This window comes from Gorilla gorilla, chromosome 19 (assembly GCF_029281585.2).
Source record: "Gorilla gorilla gorilla isolate KB3781 chromosome 19, NHGRI_mGorGor1-v2.1_pri, whole genome shotgun sequence".
NCBI classification, from domain to species: domain Eukaryota; kingdom Metazoa; phylum Chordata; class Mammalia; order Primates; family Hominidae; genus Gorilla; species Gorilla gorilla.
The window spans coordinates 74,155,526-74,180,542 of NC_073243.2; the positions used below are offsets into that span (position 1 = coordinate 74,155,526).

General features: G+C 38.5%; 1 protein-coding gene across 2 annotated transcripts in view; it reads right to left on the minus strand.

Annotated features, from left to right (window-relative positions):
* Positions 1-5,965: 5,965 nt before the first annotated feature.
* The window catches only part of WDR70 (WD repeat domain 70), a 364,079-nt gene continuing 345,027 nt past the window's right edge, over positions 5,966-25,017 (minus strand). For both annotated transcript variants that reach the window (XM_031003468.3, XM_031003469.3), the window contains exon 18: positions 5,966-6,154. In XM_031003468.3, the coding sequence (XP_030859328.2) occupies positions 6,067-6,154 (88 nt within the window). In that variant the 3' untranslated portion in view covers positions 5,966-6,066. The remainder of the gene's footprint in view (positions 6,155-25,017) is intronic.

Here is a 25,017-nt window from a genome sequence, read left to right on the forward strand (position 1 = left end):
TAAGACTTCAGGAAACACATAGATCCTAGAACAGGTGGGTTTTGTTTTTCTCCTGTAAACAGAGAATTCCAGCATAAGGAGGTACCCTCTACTTTAACCCTTACAAAAAAAAATAATAATAACCTCAGGTCTTTGTTTTCGCCTTACACAACCTACTGTTGTGCTATTTCTCAGTGGGTTTCAAGACCAAATAAGTACATTTACAATGGTGATAGGGACATCAATGACTAAAGTTTTGGTGAATCTCTCAAAATTGAGAGGGTTACCAAATGGAGGGAATGGTTAAATCCAGTTTAGCCTAAAGCTGCCTCCTTACGTATTTTAAGTTCAGCCTAAAGATTTCTCTGTACATCATGAACTATAACCTATATGGAGTTGTATACAGACTGTAGCCTACTCTTGTACAAATCACCAAGTTTTGGCCAAAGATGTCCAACTCTTCAACCCGTGTTCAAATAGGGCATTCGCCAAGCTATAACCAATCCGGCTGTTTCTGTACATTTCCATTTTCTGTGCATTACTTTCCTTTTCCTGTCTATAAATCTTCTACCACATGGCTGTGCTGGAGTTCCTGAGCCTACTCTGGCTTGGGAGGCTGCACGATTAATGAATCATTCTTTGCTCAATTAAACTCTTTTAATTCAGCTAAACTTTTTAACAGTGGACATGAATTTAAGGGAACACTGTTCAACCCAGTAAACTAGAAATATTTCCCAGAATCATCTTTGTCCTCTCCAATTGGGCACCTACTGATAATCAGGATTGCAATGGCCCTATCTAACAAATGAGTCATACTTTTTGACCCCGCATAATTCCATTTTGGGTTACTTACCAATTCTAAGAAAAGAATTCAACATAAACTATCCAAAGCAGCATTGCTTATAATAGCAAATTTGAAAATAATCTGTATTTCCAATAGGATAATAGTTTAGAAAATATATGTATATAATGAGCCACTATGTAGCTACTAAGATTATATATGAGGTTTATAATATGGAAAATTTGCATGCTTATTTTATAAGTGAAAAATACACATTGTTCATAAATATAATAATTCTATTTTTAAGGAGAAGAGAAAATAAATCTGAAAACTATATAAAAAAGAAAAAAATTGAAGGTAATTCATCAAAATATTAGCACTGTTTGTGCTAATATTTGAATTAGCACAAATTGAGGTTGAATAATTTTATCTTTTAAGTTGTTCCAGTTACACATTTCTGTATAATAAACAATCCCACAACTTAGTAGCTTCAAATGACAATAATCATTTATTTTGTTCATTAATCCACAGTTTGGGCAGGGCACTGTTGGGATTGGCTCATCTCTGCTTCATGTGACAAGAGCTGATGTGACTCAACTGTAACTGAAGGATCTGTTTTCCAAGATGGCTCAATAACATGTTGCTTCCAGCTGACAGCTGTGGGAGCTCTTTTGGGGTTGTTGGCTAGGGGCCTTAATTCCTCTCCAAGTGGGCCTCTCCATGGGGCTGCCTGGGCTTCCTCATAGCATGGCAGCCAGGATTCAAGAACAAGTGTCCCAAGAGAAAGAAAGGAGGTGCAATTCTCTTAAGGTCTGGGCCTGGTGACTTGAAAAACATCATTTCTGCCATGTTCTGTTGGTCTAGATGTCACCAAGCCTGCTCAGATTTAAGGGGAGAGAAGTGTCAATGAACTTGTGGCTATTTTTAATCTACCATTAAAAATAAGCATTTCCAGAAGTTTCATTAGAGTATTATTACTACTGGGGGCAGGTGAAGTATCTTTTAAAATGCTTTTATTAAAAAATGTGAAGACAGTAGTATAAACTGATAATTCAGAAAACTACTTAGAATAGCAATTTCTCCACTCTTTGCCCTGAAAATTCCTTCTGCAGCTACATACTTCAACACACGCACACCCCACACACAAAGATCTCCTGTCTTCAGGCACTTCTCCCATGGCCTGGTCCTCCTCTCTCTTCTTTGGTGAGGGTATTAATCAAAAATTAAAGTTCCATGTGCCTTATTCCAGAAAGATGGTTTTCAAAATGTGTCTGTAAACAACCCTCTCCAACTTCTTGACCTCTTCACAGTAAGTCTCACAAATGAATGAGGCATATCACCTCTGGGGGGCTACTGACCCAGGCTCTTTGTGTACCTGTACACCTTGCCTTTCTCCTACCCCACCTGACTCACTGATTATTAAACACTATCTCATGCCTGAGATAGTCATGTTGATTCTTTAAAGCTTGTCTCAAGTTGGCTCAAGTCTCATATTTGTTCTTAGATCACATTAAGAAAAATGCTCACACTTTTTTTTCTGCCTTCATATGGCTGTGAAGCTGACCTCTTGTTTTTTTAATGGGACAGAAAGCCATAATCTTTCAAAGAACAAATACTAAGGTCTGACTACAAAGCAATATGACTGATTGCCTAAGATTAAATGGCAGACAGTGTATGAAAGGTTTTAGTTGGGTTGGTTTTATTTGGTACTGTGTGTGTGTGAATGTGTGAGTTATGTCCTGGTTTTCAAGTATGAATGGCCCAATTTTAGACAGTTATCCTGGGAGATGAAGGAATTACTAGCTGTACCCAGTGTCCTCGAATTGAGTCTAATTTATGGATTCTCTCCACAGAAAAATGTACGAGTATAAGCAAAGCATGCTGCATAAAATTTGAGGGAGTTCACAGACATCCCGCCTAGGTTAAGAATCCCCATGCTAGAGATCTCTCAGATCTTTGGTAAGTCAGGGTCACATGACCTTCCCAGTATCAAGTCCAACAGGACAGGAGGCAAGTACCTGAGGATGTCATGGTGGCTTAGAACTTGCTGTGCCCTGCCAGGAATAGCACAGATAATCCTGCCTCCTCCTTGAGCCATCACAGTTAGCTGTGAATAAATCCCCACAGAGAAGAGGTAAAGCAGCCTGGATGCAGACCAACCTTCAGTACTAACGATCCTCCTTTCCATCTGCGAGCCAGAAGCACTTCTCACACCTCATTCTTTTCCCATCCATTCTTCATCCTTGCCTGTTTCATTCCCTCCCTCTGCCAAAGATTGAATACGCCTCTTTTTAAACCCTTTCTAGGGGCTAGGGTCTAGGAATACAAATGTGAATAGAACATGGCTCCTCTAATTTATTAAACAAACTTACTGAATATTTACTGAACCCAATGCTCTTTAGTTTTTACAATCTACACCCTAGTGAGGAAACATGCATGTACACACATGGGCACACACCACTGGCCCACAAGCCATTCATGTGTATACAATCATAACGCAACATAAAAGGAGGCTATAATTGAGAGATATGTAAGCAACTGTCGAAGCGGAGACTGTCTGCTTGGGAAGGTGAAATTGATTCCTGTTTCCAAAATCAAATAGGAATTTTCCAAGCAGACAAGGGTGGAAGAGGGGACAACATGTGCAAAGCCATTCAGGTGCCAAAGAACATAGTAGTGGCTGAGCCACAGAAGCATGTGCCAGATCAGCAGGAGTTACAGCATGAAACACAGGGAAAGGCCGAATCCTGGATGTCCTCAATTGCCACATAAACGCATGAGTACTGACATAGAGCTTCTGGAAGGCTCTAGGCAAAAGAATGAAATGACAGATTTTGACTTTAGAAGGCCAACTCTGATGACAGAATGAAAGATGGGTTAGATGAGGACCTAATGAAACACAGGAAGATCATTTGGGCAGGAGGCTCCTGAGTGGTGCTGGTGAAGGCTAGAAGAGGGTCTAAATTCTAGAGGGGTGGTAGGGAAAGAGAGGAAGGGCAAATATGAGAGATTCAGAAGACAGCATGGGAAGAAACTGGCAAATAATGAAATGGGTGGGAGTGGGGGGTGAGGGAGGAGTCATTAGGATGACTGCCAGTTCCTTCGAGCAACTAGAAATGAAGGCGACCAAATACAAAGTTGCATGGGGGAAGATAATGAGGCCTGAGGGACATGGGGAGTGTGAAGGACTGTAAGATAAATAACTGTTGATGCCCACTCTGGTGACAGGACTGCAGGTCAAATGAACACACACTATTAGTCCAGTCCTGGTTCTAAACTCCTCCCTTACCGAATTTGAAATTGAAATCCGTATGTGCATGTTGCCAATCTTCTGTGGAAAAAATAATTCTTTATAAAACTCTCTACAGTGAGACAGATCCTCTCAAATATGAAAAGGCCCACTTGTGTTGCGGGTAACGATGAGAAAATCATCTTCGTGCGAAATTTGCCTTTCTCTTCCCTTACGTCATAGCTGACTCCGCCAAGACCACTATGATCAAGTTTTTATTCCTCCTCCAACCCTCCACTGCAACTTTTGGCTGTACAAGACGAATACTTCCATATGGTGCAATGTTTATGTTAAGATGGGGGAAAATGTGAGATGCTTTCAGTAAATTTTATTCAAGAAGTAATAAATTTATACATTCTAAGCAGCTGGAACAAAATATTGGTCTGTAATTGATTCTGAATGAAGTGTTTTTCAAAAGGAACAGAAAACTTGGGGCCATTTGTTAATTACTGATGTTTAGAGATCTTGGGTGCTGTCATGCAGCCCTCTCTGGCTGTGACCTCAGACATATGATTTGACATGTTGAATCTCTTTTGCCTCATCTAGAAAATGGGTTTAGCCATTCTACCTACTCATAGGGTTTTTGTGAGGATTAAATCAGCTAACACAAGTAAAGGGCTTGGGATAGTACTCATTATGTAGCAGACACTCAGCAAATGTTAGTTCTTTTCTTTTTACCTATTACCTATAGTCTGAGTCACAAGAGAAGGGGAATAGGATGAGGATGGGGGTAGGAAGGAAGGACTGAGAAAGTGTATGAGAATGAAGTTTTTAAGGATTTATCTATAAAAGAATGCCCACTGCCACCTCAGAATCTGCAGAGACAAGGGAGCTGTGTGAGTACAAGTGATTTTTTTAAAATATTTTTTGGGAAGCAGGTGTGGGTACGTGAAGCCTGTAAAACCGGGAGTTTTCTGATATACTTTTGGGATCATCATGCATTTTTATAATTACTGAAATCACTAGAACAAATGAGAGCAGGAGGGGAGAAGGCAAGTCCTAAAAAACCTGTCTAGACGGGACTATTTAACATGCAAAAACTACCCCATGCCTGTGTGAAACCAATGCACAGAATTTATTCTATTGATGCATTATTATTTTGGACAAACTGCCAACTTTTGTTTTAGTTTTTTAGTCACTAAAGCACATTGATTTTTTAGAATAATTTTTAATGTCTTCTGTTTAGTCTTTACATTTACAAAGCAATTCTATACCTTTCTAATTTAATACTGATAAAAACCAAGCAAAGTAAATATTAGCCCTATTTTAAAATAGCAAATATTTGGTATACATTTACTGTGTTCCAGGTACTGTACTAAATGCTCTGTGAGGCATGTCCCATTTAATTCTTCTGACGAACCTGCAAAGTAGGTACTATTTCATCATCTGAGGCTAGAAAAGAAAAGTTAAATAACTCTCTTAAGATGACCCAGAAGTAAAGAGCAAAGCCAGGACTTGAATCCACATGAGTCTGACTTCAAAGCCCACTCCTAACTCTTAACCACTGTATTCTGCTGTTGAAGGATAATGAGATACATGTTCTTTCCCAGTATGGCAATGTATTTGGTTTGAACTCAGCCTAATTATTTACAGTCATGTAAACAACTGTTGTGAAATTATACAGAAACATTAAACTTTTTGATCTCTATTTCTATCTTATGTTCCTAGAATTGCTAGAGACAGATGCATATCTTAATGTACATTTTCCTCTCTAAGGTTATGAGAATCTGGACAAGACCAATACTTGTTGAATAAAGTTTCCAAATACCTAAAGTACTTGGTAATAGACTAAGAATCTGTTTCTTGTTTATCTGTAATCAGTTTAATAGTTGCAGGTAAGAAAATTTAAGCACAATTTTAGTGAAGCCTAGCCACCAAACTTTTGACCAGTTCAATAATGCAAAGGACAAAACCTGTTCATAAAAATGAATTTTTAATTTCATGAGCATAAAAAAAAAAACCCAAAACCTGTCCCATACCCCTCCCACTCATGCAAACAGCTCTCAAATGAGATTCTTCAAATTTTACGTTTTTTCCATTCTGGCTCATTCTTTGCTTCCTCATCATCAGATTCAACTTGGGCAAACATGGTTTTGGGCTGAGTCCTAAAAGAAAGGTTAAAGAAGAGAAGGAAAAATTTAGTCAGAAAGTATTTGTTACATTAGATTTTGCTTCCTTCATCAAGTGGGAGAAAATGTGGGGAATAAATTACAACTCAATTATTAAATATAAATCATTAAACTTCTGGCAAAGAAAAAGATAATGGAAATTTAATTATGTTCAGGAAAAGAGCAAAAGATTCTTTTAAAGATTTACCCTCTGTGGCAGACTGTACATACACACTGTTCTTTCCTTAAATAAAATGAAAATGCATCAAATTCAGTGGAACTTCACCCATCCTAACCACCCTCCACCTGCAACTCTGAGTAACTGCGACCGTATGGAAGAACAAACTACAGTCACCAAGCAAGAATCTACATGATCTTTATTAAGACCATTTATTAAGCTCTCTGGGTTGTGCCTAGGCTTCAGTAGTGTAAATATGTGTTTATAGTACACATAAATGGGAAAATATGAGTTAGTTTTCTTATCTAATGAATTTGAGCCTGCAAAAATAAAAACCAAAGAAAACGAATATCCCCTGCATTCCTACACTCAGCCCAATGCATGGAAATGCCAAGCGTTTTAGGATACATCACTGATACATGGCTGTAATACTGCCACACACCTCAAGCAATCTGCACAAAGACTTTCTGTGCTTTGTAAACATACCTGGTTCAATGACATCCCTTTTCACACTACTCACATAAGAAATATCTCCAAGAAAATGTCAAGTGGTTATAATGTCTGCCCCTTTTGGTCATGCTACTCTGATTTTATTTTAAAAAACAGCTCTATCGCATTATGAAGAAACATTAAAGCACATCTGCAGGTTATATATTTTGGCTTGTATTTTCATTTAGAATCATTATATCCACGTAATTCCAGAATGGTAAAAATAATGACAACTATAATTCCTTTTATTTGGCAAGAAAACCAGGATAAACTTTATATTACCTCTTGCTGCTTTTTTATTATCCTGGGGAAAAAGCATAAACCATCCACAACTCATGCTGATGTTGTCTGACATGAGTCATGTACTAGAATTGCTCGTGAGTAAGTTGATCATTATTCCTGTCTCTCCAGTTACCTCACACACCTACCTAGAGCCTAAGCTGTCCCCATACACAACCCAGTTGGTTAAACTTCTTGTTGTCACTTTAAGACACTGTTATGATATCTATAAACAGGTCACAGCTCTTAAATTTCGAAAAGCAGCTACAGGTTTTGATAGGCCATAAGTTGCTGAATTCCTAACTGGCTTTCTAACATGCTACAACAAGGCAATTGGTGCTTGTTACATATTTCATCTTCTGGCAAAGATGCTGACCAGTTAGGTATGGATAAACCTGTTCAAGAACAAATTTGTCCAGGTTAAAAAATCCTTTGAATTAGATATTTAACTTCTCAGGGGGAAAAAAAGGAACAAGGTCTTCCAAGGATATCTGACAATGCTTCGTAGGACACCAGCTCATCAATGTTAGTTGTAATGAGATTTAAGTACTAAGAAATTGCAATGCTAGTTTCTTGTATATAAAAAAGGAAATTAAATGGCAAATTACAGGAAGAAATGTAGAGTCCAAAAAGGCTATTTCATTTAAGGGGTTATTCTCTGTATTAGACTGTTCTCACGCTGCTAATAAAGACATATCTGAGACTAGGTAATTTATAAAAGAGGTCTAATGGACTCACAGTTACACCTGCCTGGGGAGGCCTAACAACCATGGTATAAGGCAAATGAGGAGCAAAGTTATGTCTTACATGGCAGCAGACAAGAGTGTGTGTGCAGGGGAACTGCCCTTTGTAAAACCATCAGATCTTGTGAGATTCAGTATCACAACAACAGCATGGGAAATTACTTCCCACTAGGTCCTTCCCATGATGTGACAATTATGGGAGCTACAATTCAAGATGAGATTTGGGTGGGGACACAGCCAAACCATATCACTCTTTTTTTAGAGACAGGGTCTTTCTCTGTCACCTAGGCTAGAGTGCAGTGGCACAATCATAGCTCACTGTAACTGAACTTCCGGGCTCAAGTGATCCTCCTGCCTCAGCCTCCCCAGTAGCTAGGACTGCAGATGTGCACCACCATGTCTGATTAATTTTTTTATTTTTTTGCAGAGACATGGTCTTGCTCATGCTGCCCAGGCTGGTCTCAAGTGCCTGGCCTCAAGCAATCTGCCCATCCTGGCCTCCCAAAGTGCTGGGATTACAGGCATGAGTCACCACGCCCAGCCAAGATATTAGTCTTTTTAATATTCCACCTTCCAAAAGTATCTGTAGGATACTTCCAAAAGTATCCGTAGGAGGTTGATGGCTAACATCAAAGGGCACAGAATCAACGAAACTACATAACAACAGCTAGAAAGAGGCATGAGAGGATGTTTTGGTGGGATGGAAATGTTCTATAATCTTGACTGAAATGGTGATTAACAGGTGTATGCATTTGTCAAAACGTGAAATGGGTACATTTTGTATTTTATTGTATGTAAATTGTACCTCAATAAAGTTGATTTGTAAAGAAACTAAAAACAAAACAAATTGGTAGAAAATAAAGAACCAAGGAATGAAAGGGTAATTGAGCATTAAACTTAGCACTGAATTTCCTAGCAGCCATGAGAAAAGAAAAAGGACAAATATTTGTTTTTCAAAGGAGATACTGTGTTTTTGTTTTTTTTTTTTCATCTAGTATTGAACTCAGTTAATTCATTGAGTAAATGTTTGCATCAGGGTCACTTCAACTGTCATTTCTAATCACTAGATCACAACAGTTTCCTTGGTCCCCACTAGGAATTAAAATGTAGGGAATATTAAGTTGTTTGGAAGGTAAGACAGTTAAACATCATAGTCCTTTTTGCAAAACTCCATGACATTTAATTTCTACTTTTGAACTAATCATAATGTTGCCAGCAAAATGGCCACATTATACGTATGCATAATATTTTTTTTCTTCTTAAAAAAAACAGGATACATGTGCAGAACGTGCAGGTTCGTTACATCGGTATACATGTGCCATGGTGGTTTGCTGCATGACCTGTCCTCTAAGTTCCTTTTCCTCACACCCCAACCTCCAAAAGGCCCTGGTGTGTGGTGTTCCCCTCTCTGTGTTCATGTGTTCTCAATGTTCAACTCCCACTTATGAGTGAGAACATGAGGCGTTTGGTTTTCTGTTCCTGTGTAGTTTGCTGAGGATGATGGCTTCCAGCTTCATCCATGTCCCTGCAAAGGACAGATCTCATTCCTTTTTATGACTGTATAGTATTCCACATGGAATACTATACTTCTTTATCCAGTCTATCACTGACGGGCATTTGGGTTAGTTCCGTGTCTTTGCTACTGTAAACAGTGCTGCAATAAACATACGTGTGCATGTGTCTTTAGAGCAGGATGATTTATATGCCTTTGGGTATATACCCAGTAATGGGATTGCTGGGTCAAACGGTATTTCTGGTTCTAGATCCTTGAGGAATCACCATACTGTCTACCTCAATGGTTGAACTAATTTACATTCCCACCAACAGTGTAAAAGTGTTCCTATTTCTCCACAGCCTTGCCAGCATCTATTGTTTCCTGACTTTTTAATAATCGCCATTCTCACTGGCATGAGGTGGTATCTCATTGTGGTTTTGATTTGCATTTCTCTGGTGATCAGTGATGTTGAGCTTTTTTTCATGTTTCTTGGCCGCATAAACGACTTCTTTTTAGAAGTGTCTGTTCATATCCTTTGCCCACTTTTTGATGGGTTTTCTTCTTGTAAATATGTTTAAGTTCCTTGTAAATTCTGGATATTAGACCTTTGTCAGATTGGTAGATTGCAAACATTTTCTCCCATTCGGTAGGTTGCCTGTTAACTCTGATCATAGTTTCTTTTGCTGTGCAGAAGCTCTCTAAGTTTAATTAGATCCCATTTGTCAATTTTGGCTTTTGTTACAATAGCTCTTGGCATTTTTGTCATGAAGTCTTTGCCCATGCCTATATCCTAGGAATGGTCTTGCCTGGGTTTTCTTCTAGGGTTTTTATGGTTTGGAATTTTACATTTAAGTCTTTAATCCATCTTGAGTTAATTCTTGTATAAGGTATAAGGAAGGGGTCCAGTTTCAGCTTTCTACATATGGCTAGCCAGTTTTCCCAGCACCACTTACTGAATAGGAGATCCTTTCCCCATTGCTTGTCTTTGTCAGGTTTGTCGAAGATCAGATGGTTGTAGATGTGTAGGTTTCTGAGGACTCTGTTCTGCTTCATTGGTCTATATGTCTGTTTTGGTACCAGCACCACGCTGTTTTGGTTACTGTAACCTTGTAGTATGTTTAAAGTCAGGTAACGTGATGCCTCTAGCTTTGTTCTTTTTGCTTAGGATTGTCTTGGCTATACGGGGTTCTTCTTTGATTCCATATGAAATTTAAAATAGTTTTTTCTAATTCTGTGAAGAATGTCAACAGTAGTTTGACAGCAATAGCACTGTATCTATAAATTACTTTGGGTAGTATGGCCATTTTCACCATATTGATTCTTCCTACTCATGAGGATTGAATGTTTTTCCATTTGTTTGTGTCCTCTCTTATCTCCTCGAGCAGTGGTTTGTAGTTCTCCTTGAAGAGGTTCTTCACATCCCTTGTTAGCTGTATTCCTAGGTATTTTATTCTCTTTGTAGCGACTGTGAATGGGAGTTCATTCATGATTTGACTCTCTGCTTGTCTACTGTTGGTGTAAAGGAATACTTGTGATTTTTGCACAATGATTTTGTATCTTGAGACTTTGCTGAAGTTGCTTATCAGTTCAAAAAGTTTTTAGGTTCAGATGATGAGGTTTTCTAAATATAAAATCATGTCATCTGCAAACAGAGACAACTTGACTTCCTCTCTTCCTATCTGAATACCTCTTGCCTGATTGCCCCAGCCAGAATTTCCAATACTACGTTGAATAGGAGTGGTGAGAGAGGGCATCCTTGTCTTGTATCAGTTTTCAAAGGGAATGCTTTCAGCTTTTGCCCATTCAATGTAATATTGGCTGTGGGTTTGTCATAAATAGCTCTTATTATTTTGAGATATGTTCCATCAATACCTAGCTTATTGACAGTTTTTAAAATGAAGGGGTGTTGAATTTTATCTAAGGCCTTTTCTGCATCTATTGAGATAATCAAAGTGTTCCTATTTTTCCACAGCCTCCCAGCATTTATTCTTCCTGACTTTTTAATAATCATCATTCTGACTGGCGTGAGATGGTATCTCGTGGTTTTATTTGCATTTCTCTGATGATCAGTGATGTTGAGCTTCTTTTCATACGTTTGTTGGCCACGTAAATGTCTTCTTTTGAGAAGTGTCTGTTGATATGTTTTGCCCACTTTTTGATGGGGTTGTTTTTTTCTTGTAAATATGTTTTTGGTTTTTGTCTTTGGATCTGTTTATGTGATGGATTATGTTCATTGATTTACGTATGTTGAACCAGCCTTGCATCCCAGGGATGAAGCTGACTTGATGACATGGATTAAGTTTTTTTGATGTGCTGCTGGGTTCGGTTTGGCAGTATTTTATTGAGGATTTTTGCATCAATGTTCATCAGGGACATTGGCCTGAAGTTTTCTTTTTTGTGTGTGTTTCTCTTCCTGGTTTTGGTATCAAGATGATGCTGGCTTCATAAAATGAGTTAGGGAGGAGTCCCTCCTTTTCAATTGTTTGGAATAGTTTCAGAAGGAATGGTACCAGCTTCTCTTTGTACTTCCGGTAGAATTTGGCTGTGAATCATCTTGTTGTGGGCTTTTTCTAGTTGATAGGCTATTAATTACTGCCTCAATTTCAGAACTTGTTATTGGTCTATTCAGGGATTTGACTTTTTCCTGGGTTAGTCTTGGGAGGGTGTATTTGTCCAGGAATTTGTCCATTTCTTCTAGATTTTCTAGTTTATTTGCTTAGAGGTGTTCATAGTATTCTCTGATGGTAGTTTGTATTTCTGTGGGGTCAGTGGTGATATCCCTTTTATTATATTTTATTGCATCTATTTGATTCTTCTCTCTCTTCTTATTAGTCTAGCTAGCAGTTTATCTATTTTGTTAATGTTTTCAAAACACCAGCTCCTGGATTTGTTGATTTTTTGGAGGGTTTTTCACGTCTCTATCTCCTTCAATTCTTCTCTTAGTTATTTCTTGTCTTCTGCTAGCTTTTGGATTAGTCTGCTCTTGCCGCTCTAGCTCTTTTAATTGTGATGTTAGGGTGTCGTTTTGAGATCTTTCTAGCTTTCTAATGTGGGCATTTAGTGCTAGAAATTTCCCTCTTAATACTGCTTTAGCTATATCCCAGAAATTCTGGAACATTGTCTCTTTGTTCTCATTGGTTTCAAAGAACTTCTTTATTTCTGCCTTAATTTCACTATCTATCCAGGAGTCAATAAGGAGCAGGTTATTCAATTTCCATGAAATTGTGTGGTTTTTGAGTGAGTTTCTTAATTGTGAGTTCTAATTTGACCGCACTGAGGTCTGAGAGGCTGTTTGTTATTATTTCAGTTCTTTTGCATTTGCTGAGGAGCGTTTTACTTCCAATTATGTGGTCGATTTTAGAATAAGTGCCATGTGGAAATGAGAAGAATGTATATTCTGCTGATTTGGGGTAGAGAGTTCTGTAGACGTCTACTAGGTCCATTTGATCGAGAGCTGAGTTCAAGTCCTGAATTTCCTTGTTAATTTTCTGTCTCGTTGATCTAACACTGACAGTGGAGTGTTAAAGTCTCCCACTATTAATGTGTGGGAGTCTAAGTCTCTTTGTAGGTCCCTAAGAACTTGTTTTATGAATCTGGGTGCTCCTGTATTGGATACATATATATTCAGAATAGTTAGCTCTTCTTGTTGAATTGTTCCCTTTACGATTATGCAATGCCCTTCTTTGCCTTTTTTGATCTTTGTTGGTTTAAAGTCTGTTTTGTCAGAGACTAGAATTGCAACTCCCGTTTTTTTTTTGCTTTCCATTTACTTGGTAGATTTTCCTCCATCCCTTTATTTTGAGCCTGTGTGTGTCTTTGCACGTAAGATGGGGCTCCTGAATACAGCACACCAATGGGTCTTAACTCCTTATCCAATTTGTCAGTCTGTGTCTATCTTTTAATTGGGACATTTAGCCCATTTACATTTAAGGTTAGTATTGTTATGTGTGAATTCAATCCTGTTGTCATGATGCTATTTGGTTACTTTGCACACTAGATGCAGTTTCTTCGTAGTGTCAGTGGTTTTTATATTTTGGTGTGTTTTTGCAGTGGCTGGTATTGGTTTTTCCTTTCCATATTTAGTGCTTCTTTCAGGAGCTCTTGCAGTGCAGGCCTCATGGTAACAAAATCCCTCAGCATTTGCTTGTCTGGAAAGGATTTTACTTCTCCTTCGCTTATGAAGCTTATTAGTTTGCCTGGATATGAAATTCTGGGTTGAAAATTCTTTCCTTTAAGAATGTTGGATATTGGCCCGCAATCTCTTCTGGCTTGTAGAGGTTCTGCTGAGAAGTCTGCTGTTGGTCTGATGGGCTTCCCTTTGTAGGTGACCTGGCCTTTCTCTCTGGCTGCCCTTAACAGTTCAACCTTGGAGAATCCAATGATTAAGTGTCTTGGGGTTGATCTTCTCTTGGAATACCTTAGTGGTGTTCTCTGTATTTCCTGAATTTGCATGTTGGCCTGTCTTGCTAGGTTGGGGAAGTTATCCTGGAAAATATCCTGAAGTGTGTTTTCCAGCTTGTTTCCATTCTCCCCATCTTCTTCTGGTACTCCAATCAATCATAGGTTCATTTTTTAATGAAGTCCCATATTTCTTGGAGGCTTTGCTCATAGCTTTTCATTCTTTTTTCTCTATTCTTGTCTGCATGTCTTATTTCAGTAAGGTGGGCTTCAAACTCTGATATCCTTTCTTCTGCTTGGTTGATTTGGCTGTTGATACTTGTGTATGCTTCACAAAGTTCTTGTGCTGTGTTTTTCAGCTCCATCGGGTCATTTATGTTCCTCTCTAAACTGGTTATTCTAGTTTAGCAATTCCTCCTCCAACATTTTATCAAGCTTCTTAGCTTCTTTGCATTGGGTAAGGACATGCTCCTTTAGCTCATCATAGCTTTTTATTACCCATTTTCTGAAGCCTACCTCTGTCAATTTGTCCCTCTGATCCTCCATCCAGTTCTGTGCCCTTAATGGAGAGATGATGCAATCATTTGGAGGAGAAGAGGCACTCTGGCCTTGTGGGTTTTCAGCATTTTTTTGTTGACTCTTTTTCATCTTCATGAGTTTGTCTAGTTTTGGTCTTTGAGGCTACTGACCCTTGGATGGGGTTTTTGTGGGGCCTTTTTGTTGTTGTTGATGCTGTTGTTGTTACTTTCTGCTTGTTTTTCTTTCAATAATCAGGGCTACTCTTCTCTAGAGCTGCTGCAGTTTGCTGGGGGTTCACTTCAGGCCCCATTCATCTGATTCGCTCCCATGCCTGGAGATGTCACTCAAGGAGGCTGGAGGGCAGCCAAGGTGGGTGCCTCCTCCTTCTTCTGGGACCTCTAACCTCGAGGGGCACCAACCTGATGCCAGTAGAATTGCTCTTGTATAGGGTGTCTGACAATCTCTGTTGGAGGGTCTCACCCAGTTGGGTGGCACGGGGAGCAGGACCCATTTAACGAAGCACTTTGTCCCTTGGTGGAGAGGGTGTGTTTCGCTGGGGGGAAACCCACTCGTCTGGGCTGCCCGGATTCCTCAGAACTACCAGGAGAAAAGGCAAAGTCTGTTGGTCTGCAAAGACTAAGGCCACCCCTCCTGCTAGAAGCTCAGGCCCAGGGAGATCCCAATTCTGTCCCTGAGCCTCTGGCTGGAGTTATTGGAGATCATGCAGGGAAGCCATGACCACTGAGGAAGAATAGGTCAGGGTTAGACCTGAAGAGGCACTCTGGCCACAGACTGCCACAGCCGGTGTGTTGGGCTGTGCGGACAAGTCTTGGGACCAAGCCGTCCAGCCTTCCTGGCTCCAGCAGGGGAAAAATGCAGCCTGGAGTTATAGAAATGGGTGCTGCCCTTCCCCTACCCAGAGAGCTTAGCATGTTAGGCAGTTGCTAGTCCCAGTGCTAGCTGCTGCCCCTCCCCCAAGGAGCCAAATAGCAGGCAGCCATAGCCAGTGCTGGTCACCCCTTCCCTCGGGAATTCGGTAGGCTTAAGCAGATTCCAGCTGAGAGGCTGTAAGAATCTGCACATCTGCACATTCCGGGGTTAGGATGCTAGGCCCCAGCGGCCTGGGTCTGCAAGTGGGATCTTCTGATCCGTGGGTTGCACAGTTCCATGGGAAAAGCAGTTTCCCCAGCTGGATAGCGTGTTCACTCACCGCCTCCCTTAGCTGGGGGGAGGGGGGTTCCCCTTCCCCGTGTGGCTCTCAAGTGGGTTGCTGCACCACATTGCCCTTCCTTCTGTGGGACATACCAGCCTTCTAGTCAATTTTGATGAGAGAACCTGGATGCCTTGGCTGCTGGTGAAGGATTCACATGCTTATTATGTTTTTTTCCAATGGGAGCCTCTGAACACCGCTGCTTTGAATTGGCCATCTTGGCCCTGCCCGTAATATTTCATGTGATATTTCAAGGCATGACATCTAACTTGAAAGTTGTAATGGTCCCCTTTCCCCAAATTGGAAAAACCAAGGCAATAAACTCTAGATTTTCCTGGCAATTTTCCCAATGCTTGTTTACCACCTGTTTTTTCATTCTGTTGGTCAGGTAGGGGAATAATTGAGAATAAGAACTCGGCTCCCATCAACACCTGGTGTTGGCAAAAGTGTATATCCACATACAACAAAGTTAGAACCTCAACTTATACCATACACAAAAATTACCTCAAAATGGATCAAAGACCTAACCATAAGAGATAAACTATACAACTCATAGAAGAAAACACAGACATTAGATTTGGCAATGATTTCTTGGATATGATTCCAAAAGCACAGACAACAGAAGAATAAAGTAGGTAAACTGGACTACATCAAAATTAAAAACTTCTGTGCTTCAAAGGACACAACTGACAGAGTGAAAAGGCAGAATGGGAGAAAATATTTGCAAATCATATACCTGACAAAGGATTAATATCCAGAATATATAAAGAACTCCTACAACAACAACAATAAAAAAATTTTTTAAATGGGCAAAGAACTTGAATAGGCACTTCTCCAAAGATATACAAATAGCCAGAAAGTGCATGAAAAGATGCTCAATAACATTAATAATTAGGGAAGTACAGACCTAAACCACAATGAGATACCACCTCACCACAAGAATGGCTACTGTTGAAAAAAAACAACAACAACAGATAATAACAAGTATTGGCCAGGATGCAGAGAAACTGGAACCCTTGCATGCTATAGATAGTAATGTAAAATGGCACAGACACTACGGAAAACAGTGTAGTGGTTCCTCAAAAAATTAAAAATAGAACTGCCATGTGATCCAGCAATTCCATTTCTGGGTATATACTCGCCAAAACTGAAAACATAAAAGAGATATTTGCTCATGGCAGCATTATTCACAAGAGCCAAAGAGTAGAAGCAACTCAACTATACATTGATAGCTAAGCAAGATATGGTATATACATAAATGGAATATTATTCATCCTGAAAAAGGAAGGAAATTCTGATAACATGCTGTAATACAGATGAACCCTGAAGACAGTATGCTAAGTGAAATTGGCCAGTCACAGAAAGACAAAAACTGTTTGATTCCACTTATATGAGGTACCTACAGTAGTCAAATCCATAGAGTTAAAAAGTAGAATGGTGCTTACGAGAAACTGGGTGGAGGGTGAAATGGAGAGTTGTTTAATGCAGGGGTCCCCAACCCCCAGACTGCTATTGGTCCATGGCCTGTTAGGAACCGGGCTGCCTAGCATGAGATGAGCAGTGGGCGAGTGAGCATTACCACCTGAGCTCCACCTCCTGTAAGATCAGTGACAGTATTAGATTCTCAAAGAAGCACAAACCCTATTGTGAACTGCACATGTGACAGATCTAGGTTGTGAGCTCCTTATGAGAATCTAATGCCTGATGATCTGAGGTGGAACAGTTTCATCCCAAAACCATATCCCACCACTCCCATTCCATGGAAAAATTGTCTTCCACGTAACTAGTCCCTGGTGCCAAAAAGGTTGGAGACAGCTGGTTTCATAGAGTTTTAGCTTGGCAAGATGAAGAGTTCTGGAGAGTTTGCACAACAATGTGAATGTACTTAACACTAATGAACTATATACTTATAAATGGTTAAGACAGTAAGTTTTATCTCATGTTTATTCTACCAAAATTAGACCTTTTTAAATTAAAAAAAAAAAAAAAAGAACTAGGCTCTTGGGCTTGGGAGTAAGGAAGAACAAATCCCCTTCCTGGGACAAAAAGGAGGCGCCTTGGAGAGGGTCTTAGCCTCCAATCTAGAGCAGTGCCTAGGGTACTGCTTCTCAAACCATCTGTGATGGAGGGCCAGTCTTTGTTTTCTAATTTCCAGGACTCTGCAGACAAATATTTTATTTCTAGAAACATAAAATTTAAAGACTACAAAATACAAATCTAGGTTTTTATTAGATTCAACAGATACATCAAATTGCTATAAAATGTCCAAAGTGTTACTCTGAATTCTACATTTACCTCATCAGCACTGGCTGGTGGACCAGAGTGAGCAGTACCTCTTGAAAGCTCCATCCCTCCCCTAGCTTGGCAAAGAAGGGAGAAAAACAGGGCTTTGAAACAAGGCTGTGGAGTACGAATTTGTATTTTTAACAAACTTTTACACATGATGAGCTTCCTCCAACTATGGGAAAATATTTCTCATATATGGAAAAATTGGCCCTGTATGATGCTACTGAAGAGTGGGTGAAAGAATAAAATTTGGGGTTACACTCTCAGGCCCATCCTTAAAGGAGTGGTCTTTGATTTTGGGGAGTTAGGCATGGGGAAGTGAAGCAAAGTATGGCCCACGGAAGGAATTTTCTCTCATTCCAATCCATCCTGCCCTCAAAACCAACATTCTTACAGCATAATTCAGAACCTTTAATAACAGCTGTGTGTTGTTTGCTGAATAAAGACTAGGTTCTTCAAAAAAAGATTATTCAACTTTAGCACACTGAACATCTCTACCAAGCCTAAGGAACACCAGTGTTTTGTAGGAGCATAGTGAGAGAATCATAGCTTTAAACATTGTAGCTATTCTTTCTTTTTGGCAATTTTTATCTTTGAATTTATTTCCAGCAGTTATTCTTTTGAAAACGTTTAGAAATCCACATATGAGAAATATTTTAAAAACTCAATTCAGAGCTATCTAGGACATTTTAAATGGATTTCTTTAGTCACCACTTTATCAAAACAATGAGGAACAGATGATTAGGCAACCTCTAACCATGTTAGGACTAGAACCAGGAGATTTCTTCCCTGGGGGATGGCCTAATTTGCCCTTGGCACAGAAAACTACTATAAAAATAAATCAACAACATCAAGCAAAAGTAAAACAACAGATACAAAGAGATAAAATGTTAATGGATTTGAAAACACTTAAAAGCTGGTCCACAAATTCCCACTTTTAAAGCTAACAGGAAACAAATAAAAACAATAACAACCAACAAACCCTCTATTTTACATCGTCACTGGCCACAAAAATGGTTTCCTTTCTGGGCTGCTTGAAGAAATGGAATTTGTACACTGATGTTAAGAAATATTCTGTTGGAATGAGAACACATGGACACAGGGAGGGGAACATCACACACCGGGGCCAGTCGGGGTATGGGGGGCTGGGGGAGGGATAGCATTAGGAGAAATACCTATTGTAGATGACAGGGTGATGGGTACAGCAAACCACCATGGCACATGTATACCTATGTAACAAACCTGTATGTTCTGCACATGTATCCCAGAACTTAAAGTATATATATATATAAAAGAAATATTCTGTTGGGTGCTTCCACAAGGAAGAGTAGAACCCAACAAATCAAACACACACTAAAAACATGACAGCAACATAAGAAATACACAAATAAATTGCAAGAAATATATTCCACCACTTCCAGAAAGCAATTCTGTCACCTACCCATTCTGTGTCTTCTAGCTAACAATTCTTTCAGAATTTTATACCTCATTTCTCAAGAGACAAGAAATTATCAACTCAAGCTTACTGCCTCATGGCAGATTATCTCCCTTGCCCAAAACAAAAGCAAAAGCCTATAAAGGGATTGACTCGAAGGAAAAGTAGGTAAGGGGAACATTCCATTCAGCCAAATATATAATTACTGTGGGTGTACACCAGGTTAATGGGGATCTAGCAAGCCTCACTGGAGAATGAGTGAAGTATCTACCTTAACGAAGTCAGCTTTAACCAGACTATTCCATATACTGGTTTATGGCCCACACTTACCCATGTTTCTGACGACTAATTTAAAAACCTAAACTTACAGAGGGCTGATGTGAACCTTGCATTTTCCAGTTTGAGTAACTCATCTGGGGAAGAGTAAACATTTTCCACTTGATTATAAATGTCAACTTGTTTACTAGAGTTACCAAGAAAAGGAGAGCAGATTAGACATCAACGTGGTCATTGCTGCCAATCATTAAATAAGCAATCAAGGGAAGGCTAAAAGGTTTTTTGTTTTATTTTGCTTTAGCTTCAGTAACTCTGCATTTGCTAATAGTTAATATGATTTCATAAAGCAAACAGAAAAGCTTAAGCAAATGTCTTTCTCAAATCTATAAATTCTGGATAGCTGATACTTTGTGCTGATTAAATTTCCCCTTGATACTTTTTGGAAAACCGATTCTCAAGATTATTTTTACAAAGTGAGTCTTTTCCAGCAACTGTATGCTACAGAAAAATAACAGAAACTCAACAGAAAGCAAGTCCCACCTTCAGTGCTTCCATCCAGAGGAATTTTGTGTAGAGCAGCCAGTAATGAATAAAGAGTCCCTCTGCAATCTTCTAAAAGGGCATTTTTGGGGTGCATTGTTTGTGTGAGAGATTCAAAGTATTAGCAGGACTGTCCTTTCTCTTCTGATTAAGCTTTGACCTATGTCTTCTACACGGCCCTTCTCTAGCACTCAGGCCAGAGTGAAGTCGTCAAAATGTTTTCAGCTGCAGTGGAAAGTCCACAGGTCAAATTCTTTTTAATTATGGATGTTCCTCTGATATGATTCATTCAAAAAGCATAAAGTGAGCTCCAGGGTAACAGAGCAAGTATGAGGCGAAATCACTTGCATTACTTAGTCATCAGGACATGAGTATAAACCACAAGCTTTTTTGGCTCAGGGCCCATTGTTTATTATGAAGGAAAACCTCAAAGCCAAAGTCAATTATAGCCATGACTTTCAATCTGACACACTTGTTAACCCTGTTAGAATGAATATGGCCCAGATGAACTCTGACACAGTCATCACAATTGCAGAATTATTAAGATTAAATAAAAGCCTTGACCAAAAAATTCCACTTGAAATGATTCCTTTTTTTGGAGAAGAGCTAATCGAAGTTGTTGTTTTTTTGTTTGTTTGTTTGTTTTTTTAAATATTAGGCACACTAGGCAACAAGATGTTTCTAGATAAAGAATTTTCTATTTTCTTCAGGAAATGAACATATAATATTTTAGAAAATAAACACATCTCAGGCTCATAAATAGGGTATACTGACTCATTATGCTATGTGTGAGAGTTCAAAGACTGTGAAGATGGAAAAAAGAAGATACATGAGACCTACGGAAACTGTGAAAATAGGAAACAAAGAAAGAGACAGGAAAAGAGAAACAAAATTCTACAAAATTGCCATTAGCTACCTTATCACCAAATGGATAAACAAGTTACAAAGATAAAATCTTTGAAGAACACACAGGCTTGAGACAGCCCAGGTATCACCAAAGCACTCTCTTAATAAGTTCCCATTTATAAGATATATAACTGTGTGCCACAATTTCTATTAAAAAACATGCACGAAAGCTTGGCATTGGTGTAGCCCTGCCCAACTTCATGGATCAGGAAAACAGCCTCAGTGAAGGTAACTCGCCAGGGGGTGGCGGAGCTGAAGCTAAATCTCAGGACTTCTGATTCTTAGTCCAGTGTTCCCTCTGTTACACCATGCTGGCTCACACAATGATCTTTTAGCTTCACTATTACTCAAGTTTTCTAATAACTACTACCAGTTGCTTTATGATGAAAAGCAGTACACTGTACTTAGTTACAGTTATAGGCTTGATTCTGAAGCCAGAATGCTTGCATTCAAATCCCAGTTTTGCCACCTGCTACCTCTGTGGCTTTGGTCAAATTATAAGCCTCAATCTCCTTATCTGTAAAATGGGGACAATAATAACACTTGCCTCACAGGGCTGCTGTGAGGATTAAATTAATAATATATATAAAGTTTTAAAACAAGCCTGGCATAGTATAAGTAAAATAAAAGTATCATTATTATTATATACCTTGCTTTGGATATCAGGTGTTCCTCACTTCATATAATAGATGTATTTCCCAAAAGCAGTATGTAGAATATATTTGGTAAATTAATTTATATGTTAAACACAATATAGCAGCTTGCTACTTTTTAAAGGAAATAATTTTATTAAGCAAATAATATTTCTTCACTACGAATTTCTATAATTGAAATAATCTAGTCAGTAAATTTGAATTTTATTAAGGGAGAATAATTTGTTGCTTGTTTTCATAATTACTTTTGTACTATTAAAGAATAATTTGTTGCTTGTTTTCATAATTACTTTTGTACTATTACAGAATAATTTGTTGCTTGTTTTCCATAATTACTTTTTACTATTATCAAACATAAGTGTGCAAAACAATCACCCAGGGCACCTCTTAATATTCAGATTCCCACCCCTAATCCCACAAAGCCCCCTTGAGTTGGTTTAGGATGGAGTCCAGAAATCTGCATTTTTAAACACCCCCCACCCTGCAAAAAAAAAGAAAAAAAAAAACTACATACACCGCTCTGATGCAGGCAGTTCACAAAACCACTTTCAGAAACATTGGCTTCTACACAGGAATACAGTGGAGAGTGACAATTAGTCACCTAAATATAACTCTGGAAAAAATATATTTTCTCTCTGTGCATTTATGATTCTTCCTGACACAAATAACACATAAACCTTCACTTGCTCACAGAGTGGCTTCTTTAAATACTGCCTACAACTCAACATGACTTTAAATGGATGCTTTATAGGTGGGAATGATATTTTAACACATACATACACACATATTCATATATCCAATATCAGACAAGATATGCACACTGAAAATTAAGTTGACTGAACCAGCAAATAATGGCAGCCTATCTGGCAAGAAAAGTGACGTGGTTGACAGAGCTGTCATTCTGTCAGGCTGCTGGCCAAGGTCCAGGCTCCCACACACATCTATCCTTGTCTGATGTGTAAGCTAATAGCATTCTGGATCTACATCCTGCCCATTCCCCAGCCAGCTCCTTTTCTCTCCCTCCAGCAGCATCTTCTTACAAGAAACTGAAACTGAATCTGCCTATGTGTAGCTGAACAAGAGTCCTCTGTGATCCTGCTGTGTTTGAAAATTTTCATGGCTGTTACATTGCTAGGGCCAGGAATGAAACTTAAATAATCTATAAATGTAAACTCTTTAAAGACTCTTTGTTATCATCACCAGTGGATATTGATGAGTGTATGTCATGTGTAGGCAGGCACATTTGTGGAATGTCTAATTGTGCTTTTCTGTGATAAAGCGAGATATGGTAAATAAATCTTCATTTCATCACTGACAGAAGTCAATTGCAGTGAAGAAAAAAAACCAACCAGACACGCATTCTCAATTACAGTGACCTTTACGAAAAGATCCTTTTAAATATTAGCTTCCTTTCAAATACTTTGCTACTTGGCAGTAAACAGTATACTCTAGCAGGTGAACACAGGAGAAATAGCACTGCAATCCTAGCTAACAAATTACATGCCACAGACAGACAGTGCCATGAACTTAGTATGCAACAAATGCAAGGTGATGAAATTGGGTGGAAGCAAAGAGATGATAGCAAAATGCAGCAGCAGAAAGGTGTGTATCAGGAAGAGAGGGCAGTCCTCTGGAAAGCTCATTAAGTTAGGGATCAAGAGAACTAATGTGTAGTTCTAGTTTCAGTCATTGTTAATTGCAGATCTCTAAGCTACAGCCTCCTCACAAGTAAAGTGAGGATATGACAATGCCTGATCTACCTACCTTGCAAGAGCTGCTATTATGCTAGCATGAATTCATTTGTAAACATAACTGAATCACCTCTAATGCAGAAAAATATCTTTAGATATTTTGAAAGCAAACAAAAACACTTTCAGCTGCAATTAATTATTATTTAAAGAAAGTTGAAAATCTGAATGAATGACTGTCCAAGAAAATATTAATTACCAAGCAGCCTCAGAAGAGTCAGAAAACTCGGAATAGACTATTTGCCAGGAGGGGATGGAAAAGAGAGAAAAATTAAGGAATTACTACTCACCCTCCACTCCACAAAAGCTTTCACATTTTACAGGTGAATTCTATCAAACCTTTATAAAATGGATAAGTTCAAATGTATTCAAAACAGTTTGAGGGTACATATAGAAAAGAAAAATATACAAAATTTTTAGGAAGCCAGTCTAACACCTTAGAAAGAATAAACTACAATCATATAACGGTCGTATCAAAGATGCCAGGACGGCTCAGTGTTAGGAAATCTAGTAATATAATTCATCCCATTCATAGATCGAAGTAGAAAAATTCCATGATCACTTTCATAGAGATGAAGGAATTCAGTAAAGGCCTCTTGTGTTCGCTGCATGGGATGCTCTTCCCCTAGGTATTTGCATGGCTCACTCCCTCATTTCACTCAGGTCAAAGGTAACTTTTGTAGACGTTCTTCCCTGACCACTGTATCTAAAATAGCGCCTTTTCTCCGCCTGATTACTCTATGTCCCCCTTTTATCCCTCTTTTATCTATGTCCCCCTTTTATCTTTTTATAAAAGGGATATATCCCTTTTTTAGTTTTCTTCTTGGCATTATTACCACCTAATATTTATATATTTATTTAGTGTCTGTCTCTACTAGCATATAAGCTCCATAAAATGGCTGTACCCCTACAACTTAGAACAGTATCTAACACATAGTTGGTGTTCAGTAAATCTCTGTTGCATGAATAAATAAAGAATTGGATTCTTAACATCTTTTTGTGTTTTCAAACATTATCACATTTTATGTGGAAATACCATTAGATTGAATAATATAAAACTGCTAATATTTGATTTTTTCACCTACAAAAAGGAAAATTTTGTAAGGTTTAACGTAATAGAATCATTCCTTTTAAAGTTCAAATTGAAAAAAGGATGTGCACTATCACTGATGGTTATTTTAAATTGTTCTGGCAGCAGTCAATGCAATCAGATAAAAAGAAATGGTAGGTATAAAAATTGGAAAGGAGGAGGTAAACTTACTACTTGCATATAATTTTATACCTATACACCCCAAGCTAAGTGCATAAAAAATTATTTAAAACATATATAAGAAAATAAACAGCTGGATACAAAACTAATATATATAAATAACACACATATATGTAGCTGCACAGTATCTCCATACACAAGTAAGTTATAAATTTAGTGTAAGAAAAGACTCTACTTACAACAGCACAAAAAGATAAAGTAAGTAAAAATAAACTTAAAAGGAAATATGACAGGTCTATGTGAAGAAAACTTAAAAGTACTACTGAGGGATATAGTGATGTTGACTAGAAAGACAACTCTGTTCTCGGTTTGAAAGAACTAATATTATAAATTCTATCTAAATTAATATATACATATAACTCAAGTCTGCATCATTAATTTTTGAGGGGGAGGTTACTAGATAACTTAATAAAGTCATGGAGACCTGCAAGAATA